The sequence below is a fragment of the Mya arenaria genome, chromosome 4 (genome assembly GCF_026914265.1).
Source record: "Mya arenaria isolate MELC-2E11 chromosome 4, ASM2691426v1".
NCBI lineage: Eukaryota > Metazoa > Mollusca > Bivalvia > Myida > Myidae > Mya > Mya arenaria.
Window position 1 is genome coordinate 56,653,039 of NC_069125.1, and position 19,403 is coordinate 56,672,441.

The 19,403-nt window shown below is 34.1% G+C and overlaps 1 protein-coding gene across 7 annotated transcripts; it reads left to right on the top strand.

Annotated features, from left to right (window-relative positions):
• The first annotated feature begins 1,317 nt into the window (after positions 1 to 1,317).
• On the top strand, positions 1,318 to 19,369 carry LOC128231249 (inactive hydroxysteroid dehydrogenase-like protein 1). Of its 7 annotated transcripts, none has more exons than XM_052943809.1 (10): positions 1,318 to 1,533; positions 2,305 to 2,427; positions 3,996 to 4,106; positions 5,806 to 5,864; positions 6,348 to 6,392; positions 8,044 to 8,078; positions 8,604 to 8,685; positions 8,994 to 9,221; positions 10,071 to 11,930; positions 14,321 to 19,369. In XM_052943809.1, the coding sequence occupies exons 1-9, from the start codon at positions 1,323 to 1,325 to the stop codon at positions 10,245 to 10,247; spliced, it is 1,071 nt and encodes a 356-aa protein (XP_052799769.1). In that variant the 5' UTR covers positions 1,318 to 1,322; the 3' UTR covers positions 10,248 to 11,930; positions 14,321 to 19,369. The 7 variants fall into 7 exon arrangements, with proteins under 7 accessions (XP_052799769.1, XP_052799770.1, XP_052799768.1 ...); XM_052943810.1 differs by lacking the exon at positions 2,305 to 2,427 and adding an exon at positions 2,469 to 2,591; XM_052943808.1 differs by lacking the exons at positions 1,318 to 1,533; positions 2,305 to 2,427; positions 3,996 to 4,106; ... (3 more) ...; positions 8,604 to 8,685; positions 8,994 to 9,221 and having other exon boundaries at positions 10,259 to 11,930; positions 14,321 to 15,829; positions 16,399 to 19,369.
• Positions 19,370 to 19,403: the final 34 nt, after the last annotated feature.

Below are 19,403 nucleotides of genomic sequence, written 5' to 3' on the forward strand. Positions count from 1 at the left end.
TTAAATGAGTTATCTTTCTATCCGGTGAAATCAACGAAATATCGTAGAGATGTAAAGATGTGCTCGCCTTTTGTTGCCCGACATGCTATGGAGTGTTGTATCATCTAAGTACGGCCGACCGTTGTGAAAGGGACCGCCGTTAAATTGTTCGCAGTGTTATAATATCCAGGAATTGGAATACTGCCGGATATCCCCGTTTCAGTTGGAAACACAGTTCTATAATTGACCTAAAGGCATAGTCATTACGCCCAATAAACATGCGGGGAGATCACTCGTATTGGTCTTTATGTGGCATCATTGTCCATGCAATGGATGCGGAACCAAGTTTGGCGAAAGAAAAATATGCAGATTGGACGACAACGAATGTTTCCATCCAACCTGTCATATCATTCTATTATGGTCATATCACTTTGATGATAATTTATCATTTGATTGTCCTTGTTCGAATTCATGCTTACAAAATCAAAAACATAGATTTGCAGCTCAGGGCTTTTTTTGAAACACGTAGTAAAGTTCTGTAATTGAATATAATCAGACAGCTATCGCAATTAGAGGCAATATGTTTTGAACTAAACATGAGCAGGGTTATGTTGTATTAAAATTCAACTATTAATACACAAATACATGCAACACCTCCTTTCTGAAAAAAACAATTGTTTTCAATATCGTCATTACCCAAATTCATTTCTTGCTATAACATTCCTAGTGCCTGAACTCTAAGTAGTTTTAAGTATATTTTAGTACCTCTTGGTACTTTTTAGTCGGCTTTAAACAAGACCGCTTTCTGGTGATTTACTATAATGAAATAATTGAAGATCACGTTTGGATAAGTTTATTTGCTACGGTATGGTTGCCGTTCATCAACTTCAGATTTTTTTTCGGCCATAGTCCCGCACCAATTCTTTATTCATTATGACTACTGTCTTGATAGACGTTACAAACCTACGCCGTAGTTGGATAGCGTGTACGTCACCTTTTGTTTATATCCTTGGACGCGTGTCTATTTCTCAAATATGTGTAGTAAATATATTACAAGTACAATACAATATATGATAACTTAAGCAACATTGTCATTATTACTAACAAAACCCTCCACGAAATTATGTTTGGTTTGTCTATAATCGGAAAAGGAGCAGACATATTTAAAGTTGTTTGTACAAACGATAATAGCAAATAAATGTAGAATCTGGAACACATCATACATATAAAGTCAAATGAATTGTGATTGTCGGCCAATTTCAATTATCCGTTTTACCGGAAACCTTATTGTTAATTCGGTAGCTGTATTTAGAAATGAAGCGTCCGCTTGATCTAGATTAAAAATGGCTGCCGTTGACCGGTTTGACTACCTTCTGCGAGAGATTCTGAACACTTGTGGCGATATTCGAGATGTTTTTGCTCTTCTTGGCGTTCTATATTCAGCAAGAAAAGTTTACAATATTGTATCAAAAATATGCAGTTGTTTAAATATGCATCTGTTCTCTAAACTCTCTAGTCAATGTGACTTATCAGAGAAGTTTGGGCAATGGGCAGGTTAGTGAAATAGTCACATTCGTACATTATTATATCAACCTTTCTTTAATTGCTATAAATATTTTATGGAAAAAAATCTGTCCTTATTGTCCTTTTTTATGCTATACATTTTTTTTCTGTGGTTACCATTTTTCAAATAACGTGACAGACATTAGGAACAAGTCACTTTCAGAACAAACTGAATAGTAAACCAGAACTCAAATTATATACATTACAAAATAAACAGTTTGATACTGAAGGGAGTCTGAGACTCATAAAAGTCCATCAAACTCCTTGTTTAGGCAAAAGACGGTAACAATAAATGCCATTTTAAATCTATTAGTATTATTGTTATTTAAAAAATCACGTTAATTTCGCAACAACAAAGCTGTTTAGCTAATTATATTAAAAAATGTTTTTGCTATTAAGAGACATAATAGTAAGAGGATGTCAATGTTAATCGGTGAAAGCAAAAAGATTCCACAATAATTAACGGGATGTTGACTGGCCCGTGACTGCTTGCCCTAATTATGGGTTTTGTTGTCACACCAGCGGATATTTAAAAAAAAAACATTGTCGTCATAAATTCACAAAATTGCGATTTTGTATCAAGTGGCGACAATGGCGATTGCCAGCTGGAAGCCTGTTACTGAAATTGTAAACATTTGGACGAATGGAGGTGTTTATAACAATTTAAGTTATTAAATGAAATATATAATAAAGTTACTATTCTGTCCTTGGTCATTCAATCTGTGCCAGGAATATGAGATCATTTTATCCCTTGTTTTTCAGTTGTAACAGGAGCCAGTGAAGGAATTGGAAATGCATATGCCAGAGAACTCGCCAAACGCAAAGTCAATATTATTCTTATTAGTAGAAGCAGGGAAAAATTAAACAAGGCTGCAAAATCCATAGGTAAATGAAACATTATGATAAAAAGTTTTGCTATTTTTCAGTTGTGACTGGAAGCAGTGAAGGCATTGGTCGGGCTTATGCTCGAGAGTTAGCTAGTCGGGGAATGAATCTCGTCCTAATCAGTAAACCTGAAAATAGACTTTATAGTGCAGCAAAACAAATAGGTACTCAATCAAAATTGTTAATTGCTGTTGTGCTTGTATCTGTACAGATATTGTGCTGCTTCAAATGTTAATATTACACCTATATAGTACACAAGTATAATTTTGTTATACATCATTAGTTGTCTATATTTGCCTTAATAAATCTGTGATTGTATTTTTAAGAGTTTGGAGAACTTGCAGAGTTAATTTGAATGGTCTGACTGGCTTTCATTGTGACTTTTGTCTGTAAAGCTTAAGTTTTATTCCATGACTTAATCCATATGCATCATCCATATTTCCGGGTGCCATTTTATACCTAGATTAAAAGTTATTTACCAAGTAGTAAGCATAAGTTGTTGTCAAGGTATTTTTTTAATATCCCATTACTTTATGTATTTTTTGTTTGCTTGATTTTATATTTCAGTTTGTGCATTTTTAGTAGAATAACAAATGACGTTTAGTAATGTATACTTAAATTTAAGATGTGTGACTTTGATTTTTGTTGTAATTAAATAGCATTGTAATAGAATGTCTTTATTAAGGTATTCAACAGTTTTGATTTATATACATAATGATATAATGTCTTTGAAATATTAAACTACTGAGACCTTGTATAAGCTTAACTCTTTCTTCTCAATTCAGTCTGAAATACCTACAAACTATAATGCATTCTGTATGTCTAATTTGTTTATTTATCTATTCATTGTATTTGCTTGCTCTTGCATAATATTTGTATATTCTCACATGAACAAATTATTTAAAATTAACTGCATGTTTTAATCAAGGCAGTACATAAGATACCAAAGTTGTTTTCTACACCTTAGGCTCACAAATACTACTACTTCATTTGTATTTCCATGGATACTAAGAAACAGATTGATGAATGCGTTTAAAATATTTACTGTATTAGTTAGTCTAATATGATTCTGGTGTATACAAATAGTTTAAGTAGTCATGTAACTGCATGAAGGAAATGGCATTTTGTATTCAATTGATTCAACAAATCTCTGTTTAGTATTGTAGCTTTATTTTCTTCTTTTTTCAAGATTGCTCAGTGTTCTGTTGATGTTTTTGTGTTGCATGCAAAACATGGCAGATATATAAAGATTACATTGTTACTTGTATTGCATCAGCATCCATGTCAGCGTCTCACTTCAATTAGTTTCTGATAAACATCTTTTGAAAAACTTGGTGTAGAGTTTTCAAATGAATGCACATAGGTCATGGTCAGTAAATGACAACTGTTGATTTGGGTAAACAGTCATGGTCATAGTGATCTTAACTAGTAAAATTTTGGGCACTCCAACAGGCAGCACATTAAAAAAAATTGATACACAAAAATTAAAGATAAAAAGTTTCAGTCCAGTGACCCATCAATTAACACCTAGTATTCACATCTGACAGTCAATGACAATTGTGTTACAGAGGATGATTACCATGTGAAGACAAGTTGTGTTGCTGTAGATTTCTCCATCGGCAGGGATACATACAACTTTATTTGGGATAGCATCAAAGATAAGGATATTGGAATTTTAGGTGATTTACTGCAAAGAGGGAAAACCCCTGGCTTAAATATCACAAAAATACTCAAGTCAAATCTCAATCTCAACTCATTTTACCACATAAAAGCATAGTAAGATTCAAAAGCTTGCGTGTTTTATACTTTTTGAAAACATACTACCGGTATCTCTAGAATGTGTTGATAAAAGATGTTCTAAATATTTTGAAGAAAACTTGTTCTTGAGCAAAAATATATTTGAGTAATTTTTAATTAACAATGAATTATACTCAATACATTTTTGGCTGTAGAATATTTTTCCCTTGTTATCTTGACAAAGAGTTTAAATGAACATATTAAATGATATAATGCTCTTTTTGAAGGTGTAAAAACATATATGATGTTAAATAACCTTTGATGTTATGTGGAAAATGAGTTGAGACTGAGATTGATATTTGACTTTATTATCGTGAAATTGGGGCCTGTTTAAAGTAAATGTAGAACATGCAATGTTAATTTAAGAATTATTCAATACTACCATCTCCTTTAAATATGATAGATTTTTTTTTAATATTTCATTCTAGTAAATGGTTTTTAGCTCTACTGGCCAAAGGCATTACAATGGTAATGTGTACGTAGTATGTGCATCCGTGCGGTCGTGCGTTCGTGCGTCTGTAAACAATTGATTGTGAATACGATACGGTCTTCATTGGTTTTGATTGTATCTCGATGAAACTTGTACAGTATCTAGATATCCATTAGAGCTCGGTTCCTTTCGAAAACCAGCCAGATCCGCCCATAAATGCCTAGATTATGGGCCATGAAAGTTTTAAAGAAATGCTTTCTATTTTTAGCCAGGTCTGCATGAGCAAATTCTATTTTTAGCCAAGTTTACATGTACATTTAAATTCAAGTCTAGAGTTTAGGGAGACAATTTGCAAGTTTAGGATTTTGAGAGACAATTTGCTTTTTGCGTCTGCAGTTGATTTTGTGAATTACTCTGCCTTGTTCTTGTTGAAAGCCCAAAGGCCATTTTTTAGCTTTTAAGTTCTGTAGTTTGCGCATTCATCTTAACAAAATTGGTTGTGAATGTTTAAGTTATGCACCTGGTGTCATTACTGGCCACACCCAGGGTTCACAGGTTTGGTAAACATAAATCTGGAAAGGTTTGAAAATCTTTTTGTGTGTTCGTGCATCCATCTCAGCACAATTGATTGTGAATGTTTGTTCAAATTGATCAATGTTGTCCTAGGATGCCCTTGACTTTGACCTTTTGACCAACTTTTTTTAACTTTTAAAACTACAGAAATTTTTACTATGAGTACAGTTTTGAAAGCATTTTTTTTTTGTCAGATGACTTTTACTTGGCACATATTAAAATAGTTCATGCAACTAATCTGCTTACAATACTTTCTGGGCTCAGATGTTGAACGTGCTACGTTTTCAGGTAACCCAAACACAAAACATAAAGTATGTCTGTTGCCTTTTACCCATACATACATGCTCTGGATTGATATGACCACAAAAGCCATGCCAGTAGAGCATAGGCCCTTTTGGGCCTCTTGTTTATTATCTTTGGAAAGAAAAACAAGCTGCATACTTTGTTGCTATACAGCAGATCAGTATAGGCTTAGCCTGACAAGATTATATTATAAGATTATTCATGTACCGTAATATCATGAATATTGTAACACTACATATAGTTATATATGCAATCATGTTTCCTGTCTGTTGCAGTGAACAATGTAGGTGTGATGTATGACTACCCCCAGCAGTTTCTGGATGTCCCTGAAGAGGTGAGGTGTACATGTACTGGGCCCATGAATAAAAACAGTCTGAAAGCCAGAGGTCAGACTGGTGACTCAAAACTGAATACCTTGAGTTTATTGTAAATTAGTGTCTTTCAGAATATTGATGGCTGTATCCATTACCGCAAGTAAATGTCAACATCATGCCCACATATCTTGTAAAAAGAATGCAGAAATACCCCTTAAATATTTTGAAATGTTTTTGTCACAGTCTCAACTTTGAATTGAGACCGTTCGTAAACATGGTCCAGGCTTACACAGCCACTTTCACTTGGCAATTTTATACTTACTCACACACACACATAAAGCATTACTGGAAGAGGAATGTCTGTACTTTATGTACGTTTCTATTTGTACATAGTCTTAAAAATTCTTTGCAGTATACATTTGATGGTTATGAATGATAGTTTTATTTTTATTAGGATTAGGTCATGCATGTTTTTAAATGCTACTTTTCTTGTACTTTTTCAGAGATTGTGGCAAATAGTGAATATAAATGTGGCAGCAGCAACAATGGTAAGATACATGAAGTAGAACCAATGCAATGCTCACAACTGTATGTTACTGTTTAAATACAAAATACTGTATTTGAAATGTATTAGTTGAGTCAGGCAAAAGTGCTCTCAGAATTGAATTCATTTTAACATCTGACATTCATCAAAATTTATACATTTCACTAATATAGTTTTTAGCTCGACTATTCGAAGAATATGGAGAATTATATTACTCACCCAAGCTTCGGTGTCGGCGTAGCGTCACACCTTGGTTAAGGTTTTGCATGCAAGCACACATAGGTTAATATCTCAGCAACTGCTTGAGGTATGCATTGAGACTTTATACAATGGTACTCAACCATCCAACCTACTCAGCAACTACTTGGGGTATTGCATTAAGACTTGATACAATGGTACTCAACCATCCAACCTACTTAATAAACCAAGTTAGATAACTCTAGTTTGCATTTAATGCAAATAATTGCCCTTTATTATTTAACTTAGAAATTCTGGTTAAGGTTTTGTGTGCAAGCACACATAGGTTAATATCTCAGCAACTACTTGAGGAATTGCATTGAGACTTTATACAATGGTACTCATCCATCCAACCTACTTAATTAACCAAGTTAGAAAACGTTAGTTCGCATTTAATGAAAAAAATAGGCCTTTATTATTCGACTTAGAAATTCTGGTTAAGGTTTTGCGTGCAAGCACACATAGGTTAATATCTCAGCAACTACTGGAGGTATTGCATTAAGACTTGATACAATCGTACTCAACCATCCAACCTACTTAATTAATCAAGTTAGATAACTCTAGTTTGCATTTAATGCAAATAATTGCCCTTTATTATTCGCTTTGAAATTTTGGTTAAGGTTTTGTGTGTAAGCACACATAGGTTAATATCTCAGCAACTACTTGAGGTATTTCATTGAGACTGGATACAATGGTACTCAACCATCCAACCTACTTAATAAACCAAGTTAGATAACTCTTATTTACATTAAATTCAAATAATGGCCCCTTTTTTGACATAGAAATTCTGGTTAAGGTTTTGCATGTCTTTTAAGTCAATACCTCAGCAAATACATCATGTATTGCATTGAAACTTTACACACAGGCTCCCAACCATTTAACCTTTTTCTTTAATCAAGCAAGATAACTCTATCTTTCATATTATATAATTTTTGCCCCTTTATTATGAGACTTAGAATATCTGGTTAAGGTCTTGCATGTTTGCACACATAGGATAATATCTCAGCAAATACTTGATGTATTGCATTGAGACTTTATACAATGTTATTCAACCATCCAATGTAATTGAATAACCAAGTTAGATAATTGTACTTTGAAATAATGGCCCTTTATTATTAGACTTAAAAATTCTGGTTAAAATTTTGCATGTAACCACATTTATGTAAATATCCCAGCACATCATGTATTGCATTGAAATCTTATCTAACAGTGATCCATGCATGTTTCGCCAAAACTTTTCAATCCTTACATTGAAAAGCGGCGGAATAGTCGAGCGCGCTGTCTCTGTGACAGCTCTTGTTATTTTTACTTTTAAAATATCTCTATTGAAAACAAAAAACATTTTATGTGATGTTTTATAACTATACTTTAGCATGTCATTCTAATGTATGTTCTGATATTTATTATATACTTTTCAGATGACACATATGATTTTACCGCAAATGGTTGAAAGGTTTGTAGTTTGTTGTATTCCCCTTATAATTTTACACCAAATTGATATTTCATTCTAAGGATGAATTGCACCTGTTTTTTTCTAAAAAAATGCAAAGAAAGAGCAACCACTCCTATTTTTCACTGAAAAAGAGAGAAAGAAATGCTGCCAGAACAATGCTTCCTTATGAAGCTATGAATATGTAAAGAATATTTTTGGAGTATTTTCTTTAACTTACACTTATAAGTAGATAAGGTTGTGGTAAGTCAATTTAAGATATTAATTATATAGAACTAAAAGCTTAGCCTTTATTTGTTCCTTTTTTTTTTAACAAAATGGAAAAAATATTTTTATTTCACTTGCTCCCTCAAATTATTTTGGCCCAAAATCCGGAAAAAGTAGAAAATAAATTGGTGTGGTCTATGATGACATTATGAATTACATACACATAAAATATACAGCCTTATATATATATCTTATATATAAGATATTTCAAGCATAATAAATGGTAGTGTGATTTTCTTGTGACCCTTTACCTCCCTGCAGAGGGCGTGGAGCAGTGGTGATAGTCTCATCAGGAGCCTGTACACAGATTACACCCATGATGACTGTGTATGCTGGAACTAAGGTGGGTACTGGTGGTTACTTAATATTGGCTCGTGTGTCAAAGCTGTGGAATTGATAAATTCTTTGAGAATGAAAAGATAATGTGCTGAATGTGTATTTTGACACAGTTCCTTTTCCATCAAGTGAATACACTACCATATTTAATCTGTTCAAAGTAAAGGCTACTTAGATTTAATGAAATATTTTGAATAATGAAATAAGCAGATGTGTCTCAAGTTGCCTTGGTGATATAACAATACACAAGAAATCCTAACATGTAGTAACTTGTATTGTTTTAAAATTGCAGTATTTATATTTTGTTTATTTCAGAGTTTCTTAGATTATTTTGCCCAAGGCTTGCGATATGAATATCAAGACAAAGGCATTGTGATACAATCCCTTCGTCCTTTCTATGTGAACACAAAAATGACCCGCTACAGTAAGACTTTGACCAGCCACAGTTTCTTAGTGCCAACAGCTGAGGTGTATGCTGGGCACGCTGTTGCAACTCTTGGTCACAGCGGGAGAACCGCCGGCTACTGGCCACATACATTGCAGGTATAGGACAGTTTTACTCATAAATTATAATCATAAACTGATCAACAGAAAATTATGGACTGTTGGGATGTGCAAAAAGGAGTCTAAAACATTAAGCCACAAGTAACTATGTAAAACTCTCATTTTTGACCCCATGTAAGTTCTAATATGTGATCCATTTTGGCTAAAATAAGCAATTGTTTGATTGCCTTTCTCTGTACCCAGAATTTAAGGCATGGGTGGCAGGTTTGTCCTGATTTATTTTGACAAACGTTTACAAGTAAAACCTTCAATTTAGTTTTGTTCTCACTTCACATTTAGCTGAAATTCCTGATCTTATTATATTTTGTCCCATGCACATATTTCAAAATGACACTGTACATGACGAAGTTACAACCTGAACATGAAACAAATGGACAGTGCAATTTTAATATGTCTACCATACACATATTCCCAACTTCTGTTCTGACTGCATGTAGCTCCAATACTCACTCCTTAAATATTGCTTATAACAGGACATAAAAATAAATTTCTGTCACATGACTGTCGCATGTATCGCTTTGTGAATCAATCAATAAATCCATAACAAAACTTAAAATTACTTCAAGTTTATTACTTAACATATTTTCCTTTTTAGAAAACTGCGACAACTTCTTTACTATTTTAGAGCATATTTGTGGAGAACTGACAATAAATGTTATAATATTAACACATTTTTTTTCTTTTTTAAGGTCAGTCTTATTTCTGAAATTGTCTTGACCATTTTCATGTCTAAGTGTTTGTTTGGCGTAATGCACATCTCAACATATCAAATACTACCTTGTCTTTAGTTAAAATTCAATGGTCACCTGCCTTATTCTGTCTTCACAGATGTGGTTGTTTGAGGCGATCCCAGAGTGGCTGTGGATGTGGGGAGCCATGAGGCTGAACCAGGCCCTGCAGCGCCAGGCCCTTGACCGTCTGGACAAGAAGGATCGCATCAAGTCCTCCGACAGCATGAACACAATATCAGAGACCTTACTAAATACTTCCAAGAAAGTGTCCTAGCTACATGGCTCTACATAATTAAATCCTACCACTACCGTATTGCGACTTAAGTTCTCAGGATTTTAGATTCACCCAACTTCAGATGTTACTGATAGTTAACACAATAGCAGAATCTGTGAACACAACAGCAAAGGCTAAAAGCCTAGATACTTTCTACAATGTCATGTGGTTTTTGGAACTCTATAACTGATGTTTTATAGGCAACTTAACATTTACAGCTTAACCACACTCTCCACCATAATTCGAACGCTCAGACTTGAATCCTCACAGACTGCCCTAAAATACATGTATGAAGATATGCTAAACCACCATACACTGAAACAATACCTTTTTTGTTTTGGATGATCTAAGTAGCAGAAGTAGTTCATCATTAATCTAATTTGGTATTTTGACTGAAATATATGTTTTGTATTTCATTTTCTTTGTTATTGATATCATGTTTTAATAGTTGCAAATGCTTGTTTGATTCCAATTGCTTCTGAAGAATAATGAATGAATAATGATACTAAAATTGAGACCTTTTAAAGTGGTGAAAACCTATATTGTCTTTTGAATTAAGTCTTGTATTCATAACCTTTTTTAGAACTGAGTCATGTTCGCTGTTCACATGTTGTAATATGTTGTTATATTGACCTAATTATGGGAAGTTTAGATATTAAGGCAATGCTACACAACTGAGGCAGATAAGCGATAATTGTGTATTTTGCTAAATGGTCATCAATTTTCTTTACTAGATCTTCCAATATCTTAATACAGTGCCATGACATGAACTCATAGAACTATGTTTTTTACAGGTCTGTGGTGTTATTGAGTAGGCTTTGTTATTGTGATGCCCATTGTAAGATATTGTGCTAGACTTGTATTAGTGCCAAATTTTACCTTTAAAAATCTTTCATCTGATGTTGAAATGATATATCCACTGAAACAAACACCGCTTATCACACACACAGGCAAGCACACACGCACACACTCACTCGCACGTGCACTTAGATAACTCTTTTATTGATATTTACGTGATTTTCTAATGTGTTAGAAGATGAATTGCATGTAAAAGTGCTTATAAACCTAATACGAGAGTATTTAAAATGCATGTATAAGTGCTAATATATCGAAATGTATTGTGCAATAAGTGTAAATATATAGTGCATAATTAAGAAAATGCATATTTCACTATTATGACCAGGTCTCATGTTGGCCCGTTTCATTGATGTATAATTATTGTTTGATATTTTCATTGAATTAACTTCCTTCTTTTATACAAATGATAGATAGTAAAACATATTTTTGCTTTTGAAGTTTATAAAAAGATACTTATCTTTACTTAATATCAAAATAGTTACAGGGAAGATTGTTGTATAGATTTATAGATATTCATCTGTATTATTGTCCTGTTTAACAACTTTAACTCATTAATACCGAAACTGATGAGAAGTGCCTTGGACTACATGTACATAAAACAATATGAGGACAACTTGTGATAATGACCAGTTTCCTCTAGATGGCCATTGTTTATCTTTATTAAGATCGCAAAGGTTTAAATGTATTGTTTATTTGCTATAACAATTGATGGTTTACTGTTTTTCACTTTGTAATACATTCTATTCACATTCACATGTCCGGTGTATGAAAATATAGAAGCTAGGAGTTTGGACTATTGGAACTGTATTGTACATTACTTTATAGGTAAAATTGTTATTTTATACTGTAATATGACGTTGTTTTGTGATTGAAATAAAGATTGTGAAGAAAAGAAAGTTGTGTATAATAATTGCTTAGTAATTAGAATATTAAAAGTATTTGTATGATTTTCCTTAACTAAACTGCCTTTACTTATTCAAGCTATAAACACAACATTTACAGTAGTATACATCTATAATGTACATCACTATACAGTGTTGATTTTTTGGGTTAAACATGAGACATTAAATGTAAGGTTATTGTTGGAAAAAAACTTATTTTCAACGGCTTATGTATTAAAGGGATGGTTTTGCCTAGTTTAAAGAATATGCTCTATACTCCATATAACCGTACAATATTTGCTGTAACTAGTTGCTTGTGGAATTTTAAATTTTATCCGTATATCAAATTGGTTGCGGTGATGTATGACTCAAGCCACTATTTATAAACTTAAGGAGCATGCAATTCGTTGTGCAATTTTTTACAACAAACTTTAATGCGGTATATTTCCTTAACAAAACTTAGCACTTGCACGAAGCTCACTTCAAATGTAAACACAACTTATTGCGTTCTTGGTTTCCCGTCTGAAACCAAATGGGGCGATGACACTTTCAATGCTGTGTGTAATAGGCAATTACGTGTTGCAGCATTTGAAAGTTTGAAGTGTCCAGCTCATACAGATATTTGCATTTTAACACGCAGTCCTTGTGTATGTTTTCAAAGCCAGTTTCAAGAAAAAAGAGTTTTATTCACGTAGTTACATTCGATACCGGGACTTCTTGATTACTGGACGAGGACTTGACTGTTCACTTGCGAGTAATACTATACACACAATTCATGATCATATTTTTTTTTAGGGAAAGATGTTAAATGTTTATGTTTATGGTAAGCATATTTGTGAACGTGTTGACGTCAGACAGAAGGGTTTATGAGACAAATGCAACCGATAATGGTTTCTTTATTCGTAGACATAAACACATTTACAAGACCAAAACCGAAAGTACTGCTTGAAAGGATTTAGGTGACTTGCATTTCTTGTGTTGGTTTACCCTTTTGTATTAAATTTTAATACCATTTTATTGCGCCATAAAAAATAGCTGTAATTTTAGGCCACTAGAAATAAATTGGTAGGGTAATAAATTACATGAAGTTTTACATAATCTAGAATATTATATGAATATACTGTAATACTTGTATTTCAAATTGGTGTATAATGAGAACGCATGTATAATAGCACTTGATAACATCAATTACAAGCGCCTGTAATAAAACCTTTGTAATAATAACTCCTTCATAGCAATACCGTCGAGTTAATGCCATAATGTACTAACCCGACATTCAACCACTATAGAATGTTTTGGTACCTTATTGCATTAACCCCACGAAGTATTAAGAAGTAGGGCATTCACTTGGAAGTTGATATCTTCATGGCACTTGAATCAAATATAATAATGTGTCGTTTAACGTACCGTGTCACACTTAATTTACCATTTGCTGACTTTCCTGAAATTACCTGATGACGCCAAATTTCAATTTAGTAACGAAAACTACAGCCATATTTCCATGCACACTGGTTAATATAAAGGCATTTTTGGTATCTCCCACTGAATACGTAAAAAAGTAAGCATTTATTTTTGATTTTCTAACCAATTAGTCGGTGTAGGGTTGTGCCCGGCCTGTCGACTTGCTTTGAAGATCAAAAATAAACACTAACTATTACACAGTTCATGGCATACAAAATGAAACGCACAGCACGTTGTACTGGGTCAATATGATAAGTTTATTTCTAAAAAAATCGTTTTTGAATGTTGTATACATTTAGTTGGTAAGTTTATAAACCGCGCTTTAAACCAATGTGAGTACACTTATAGTTTGTATCTTAACTCAAACATGTATACACTTTTCACAGACTGTGCTAGTGGAGCGTTAAATGTTTCGTTCATTATATTTATTTAATTTATTTAATGACTTACATATATATATGTATATATCGCTTGAATAGCCAACGCGTACTACAGCTTTACCGAAGCGAACTTCCATATTTAAAAATGTTAAATTCAGTGCACTGTTTTAAGCTAGCATTATAGTTACAACATGATGTAACAACTGTGGATTATAAGGTCTTGCGTTCACGTATTAACTGAGGCGCCAGTGATTTAATGATATAAATCTAAATCATGATTTGGAATTAAATCGATCGCATTCAAGGATTTATTTGACAAAGGTACGGTTTAGTGTCTTGCCTTAAATCAAATATTTTTACATAAAGCAGGTTGTAGGTGACATTAATACACTACCGGCTATGAAAAATAGGTTACATTTTACGGGAACACGATACTAAGATCGTTGATCAATAAAAGGAGTTACTATGTTTTGAATTTTATGTATCTTTTCAGGAAAATAATGGCATCAAAGACAACTACGGGCACGATAACCATTATATTCCGCCTTTTGTTATTGATCGTGATGACGAAGACAGTGACACTCTCACCTGTGGAAAATGTGTCAACCGTTACAAGCTCACCTGACGAGCCGGTCCAACCCGTGGCAATCCCCGTCAACAGAGTCTCGTCTTCTACACTAAAGCAATGCAAGGTCGTGCCGCAACATGAGCACGTGGTTGGAGACATACAAAGCGCACTAGGCTCCGATACGAAGATGATCAAGTATCATTTAAAGCTTGAAAATGGGGACAATACGTTTGAAGGGAAGAACAAAAGTGACGCGTATAAGCTATTATACTGGGTGAGAACAACTGGTCGTCACGGCACCGGACTCTTGCTCTTACGCCATGATTATGACATTCTTTCACTGACGACACTCGAACTTGGTGTAATTACAATGAACGTTCTTATACAGGAACATCCTGTCAACTGCTTAACTAATCTGTCCCTAACAGACATAGAAGAGTTATTCCGTGAACTTGTGATGAACGACTTTCAGAACAAAAGTTCCGGAGAGGTTTTGGAGCTTGCGGTCACAGACAATGTGTGCAACTTGCATGTGTTTAATGACTCTGGCACAGCCCGTTATAGATATATGTGCTGTAGCCGAGACTCAAGCCGGTACCTCACTTGTCATTTTCTAGAGTCGGACATCTGGCTATCTATTCTGATGGTTTCAATTACCATTCTGAAAATTTTAATTGTCTTATACAGCCCGCGTTTCGTACCACAGTCATTATATCGTTTACAAAACTTTGCTAAACCGTTTGTGCATAAACTTGATCCAATGAGAATCAAAGTTGTTCGGACCAGGACACCAGATCGGTTCAAACTTCCAGACTCCAACGCTGAACAAGTTACAACGATAAAGTCTAAAAAATTCAGGCTTATGCCCAAGATTGAGGATACCCTCAGTAGCCTTCGCCCGGAGGTTCCGTATACAGTGACGTTAGAAAAGCTTCTTTTGCGCGTGAAAAGTGATAGACTGCTTCCAGAAGATTACGCACCAGTAGGTCTTATAAAAGCATTGTACGAATCCTTCGTGAAATGTGAAATCCGTAACCGTTCGTCAGTGGAAGACTGTTGTAAAGCTGATGTCTGCAGTGCAGTGGCATGTACAAAGAAAATGTGTTCCTGGTATCGTTTGTTGAAAGAACAGATGAAAGTGTTGATCATATTGTGTCTTGCACTTCCCTGGTTGATGAGGACATATGTGTATTTTATATATGAACAAGACGAATTAAACTACAGACGAAAGGACGCACATGAACGAAACCTGAAATTCTATTTTCCAGGCAATTTTACTTCATACTTGACACCACTGCACGTGTTGTTTCTCACAATGTATTGCCTACTTATCATTGAGTCGTTCACGTACGGTGTCATTCGAAAGCAAGCCAGAGAGCGGTTCAAATTCGTCTTAAGGAAGTGCTTCTGCGATATGGCGGATAAAGAGAAGATGTACGTATTCGGTTGGCTAATGAAAAATCTTCTGAAGCCCTGTACCCATTTTGGTGGTTTCGGAATATGTGTTGGACTTTTCATGTTTGCTCTATTTTCGCCAATTATCTTCTTTTTGTTAGCATTTTACATGCTACCGACACTGAACATATCCTGTAGGCTGTTAGCGCATCTGTTTCTTTATCTTTGTCCAAACTGCAGGTGTTTGTCATCCTGTGTATGTTTACAGCGATTTAAATCAGCTTTGCAAATTGAAGCAATATCATCAATGGAAGATTTAGAAAAGGACAGACACGTACTGAAATCGCCGGCTAAAAGAGCAATTCAAGTTCTGATAATCATACTATGTTTGATTTCATTATGGTCCGTAGTTTTTCTTATAACCGAACTGATATCCTTTTTTGTTGAAGTCGTTGTGTATACACTCATGGGCCTGGTTTTGCATGCGTCGTTGACATTAACGTACGTTTCCCTGCTTTTAATTTTGTTTTTCTACGCAAGTGACTGTTTTGGAACGGTTACCCAAACTTACTTGAAATTCAATGAGACAATGCATTCTGTTGTCACAGGATTACTTAAAGAAGAGACAGAAAAGGAGGTACGGAAAAGCGAAGAGAAACAAGAAAATCTAGCATTTAAAATGCCGCTGCAAGATTTCACTTCCACAGAAACAAATGCAGGACAAGATAACAACGTTGAACAAAAACCTTCACCAAAAAGGGGACTCAATATCGAAGTAATTGACGGTATACCCCAATGGACTACATCTCACCTTCTACTCTTTCTTACCAGGAAGGACCAGCCAATGATTCCACGACGGTTTTTCTTTGAATCGTGTAAAATGCCGTACTACAATGTGCCTGGTGAGCTTTTACTTAAATACTTGTTTGCAGCAATGGAATTTGGAGTTGTTATTATTTTCTTGCTTTTCGTTTTGGTCGTTGTGTTAGCATTTGGAGACGCGTACAATGTGTCAGCCACAAACAAGCTTCTAGCAACAGTCGCAGGAGGATTTATACCGTTTATGTTGAAAAGGATTTTGATTAAAACACATACTGTAGCTGAGGTTGATACAAGCGATATTCATTTTAAAATTTGTTTGAATGAGCTCGTCAAAAGTTACAAGGAATCTTGGCCGATCTTTGACATTGAAGTAAAATCATGTGAATTGGATTCGGAGGACATTAAACCAAAAACCAGAAGCGAAGAAACCGTTGGGAAAAATGAAGAGCAAGCAATTAATACATCGGTAAGAGTTGACCTGATTATTGATATAAGTGAGGAAAGACACGTAGTCAGAATAGACAATGTCGACACCGCAGACAATCGCCGGGTTAAATACGGCTTCAATAAGGATGTCGGCTCGGTTTCAATGCTTGACCATGAAGACTATAAAGATGAAGACATTGTGTGACTTCTTTAAATCGTAGATTTTTTTTATGACAATCTGAAACGGCTGCCATAAAACATATAAGGCAGCTTCAATTTGTATTGAGATTACTGCTAAGGTGTATATGGAATACTTTTTTATGTATATTTCAATGAATGTTTGCTTTTGATAACTAACAGTGTGTTTAAATTAGGTAACTTAACATTATTTTTTTTGGAAACTGTAATAAATGAAATGTTTGTAGAAATGGCAAAAGTGCTGAATAAATGAATGCCCATAAAAGGAGGTATTAGGTCCCCTTAAACGCAAAAATGTTTTTATCTGCATGCTTATTAAGTTACATGAATTGTTTTCTAAGTACCAAGTAAAATATCGCATTGTGGTATACATTTAACATTTTTAAACATAACTGATAACTGTTCTAGTAATATTATTGTCTGATGTATGATATAAGAGTTTTGTATAAATGTAAGCATTGTTTGCTTGTATATTTTGTATTGAGTATTTTTGCTTCAACACGTAGTTATTGTTTATTATACCTATTTATACAAAGAAACATAATTATGGAGAGCAAGTTCGCTGACTGTAGCCAATCTCTAAGTAATGACCCTTGACCAAGTATACACTGCATGCGAGGATTAACTTATGTTTCCAGTGCTCTCGTTGTTTTATAATTTAAAAGTACATCATTATATACAATCTGTATTAACTGCATGTCTCAAAATACTCTTGTTAAAGTGTGGCATACCGAGTGGCTCGAAATAATACAATCAACAAATGTAATACATAAAATATAGCTAGAGCGGAAAATTTAAAGCTACAACTGCATTTAAAAGTGCAGCTTAAGCTATAAAAACGGTACCTTTTAGATATCCAGCTGTAGGAATGTAACGCCAAATGTACATGAACTCAAATATTCCAACAGCTCTTCAAATAATTAGAGACCTCTTCAAATGATTTTAAGACATCTTTAAAACAAGTGAAGACCTCTTTAATTGATTTGAGGAGGTCTCATATTATATTTTGCTATCATTATATTATTATTGCTAACAACAATTCAATTGTTGCTCTCATTAATTGTATTATAGAGCTCTTCATATCAATTGCAGAGAGCTCTAAATCAATTAAAAAATATGAGGGCAACAAATGGTTTGTTGAATAATTGTAGAGCCCTCCATTTTGGTGCCAGAAGTATAGCCGTATTTTATAGCCGTGGCTTTACTTTTAAACAAAATACATGTTACATTTGAACATTAAACAATTGCTATAACTATGTAATAGTTAGATGACATGAAGTAACATTTTAATGATTAAGAACGCGCGGAGTAAGCGTAGCGAAAATGTAAGTTGTATTCTAAACAGCTTTAGAATACAACATACATTGACATTGCAAATCCGATACACAAACCTTGCGTCAGATTTTGCGTTGACAATGAGTCAGCCGATGAGGATGTATTCTACGTCAGTAAGATGACCTGAATTAAAATCTTTATGGTTAAGAAGGGCTCGTTCGCTACGCTCACGCCAGCTATTCTTAATCATTAAGATTTTAATTCATGCCATCTTACTTAGTCTGAATAGTTACTCAATCGACATTGCACACATAATTTATATTAGATATACTAGCACACTGCTCTTGTTAAAACTGAAATAATACTGTAAGGACGTAAAGATGCATGTACATAGGGCTTTTTTAGCCTAAACCACAACGTTGTCAATAACAATTGTCCCATTTGGTTGCCGGGGCACAACAATGCAAGAGAGCGAACTTAAATTTAAATAAGAATGATCAAGTTGATTTAATGACTCAACTGTGATTTTTTCCACAAGTTTATGACTGAACAGCCATTACGACCGTTTAAGGTATCTCGGAAATTTCCCTACGTTAATCTATAAAGAAGTTCAAGTTTTTTTTTTATAGATTCTTTTTATGGAAAACGTGTCTTAAGAGATAATCACTTAAGGAAATGACCCTTTTTTGGTTGTTTGGATATGTTTAAACACGGAAGAAGGTGATCTTCTGCAGCGTAGCTTCACAATCTATGTCATATAAATCTAACTAAATGTGTTCAACCTAAAATAGGAAAATAAATACTATTTGTTTCTTATGCAAAGTAAAATTTTGATTTTCATTAAAGATAATGCCTGGTTTCAGTTTCCTGGTCAATTCTTTCAACATTGTCA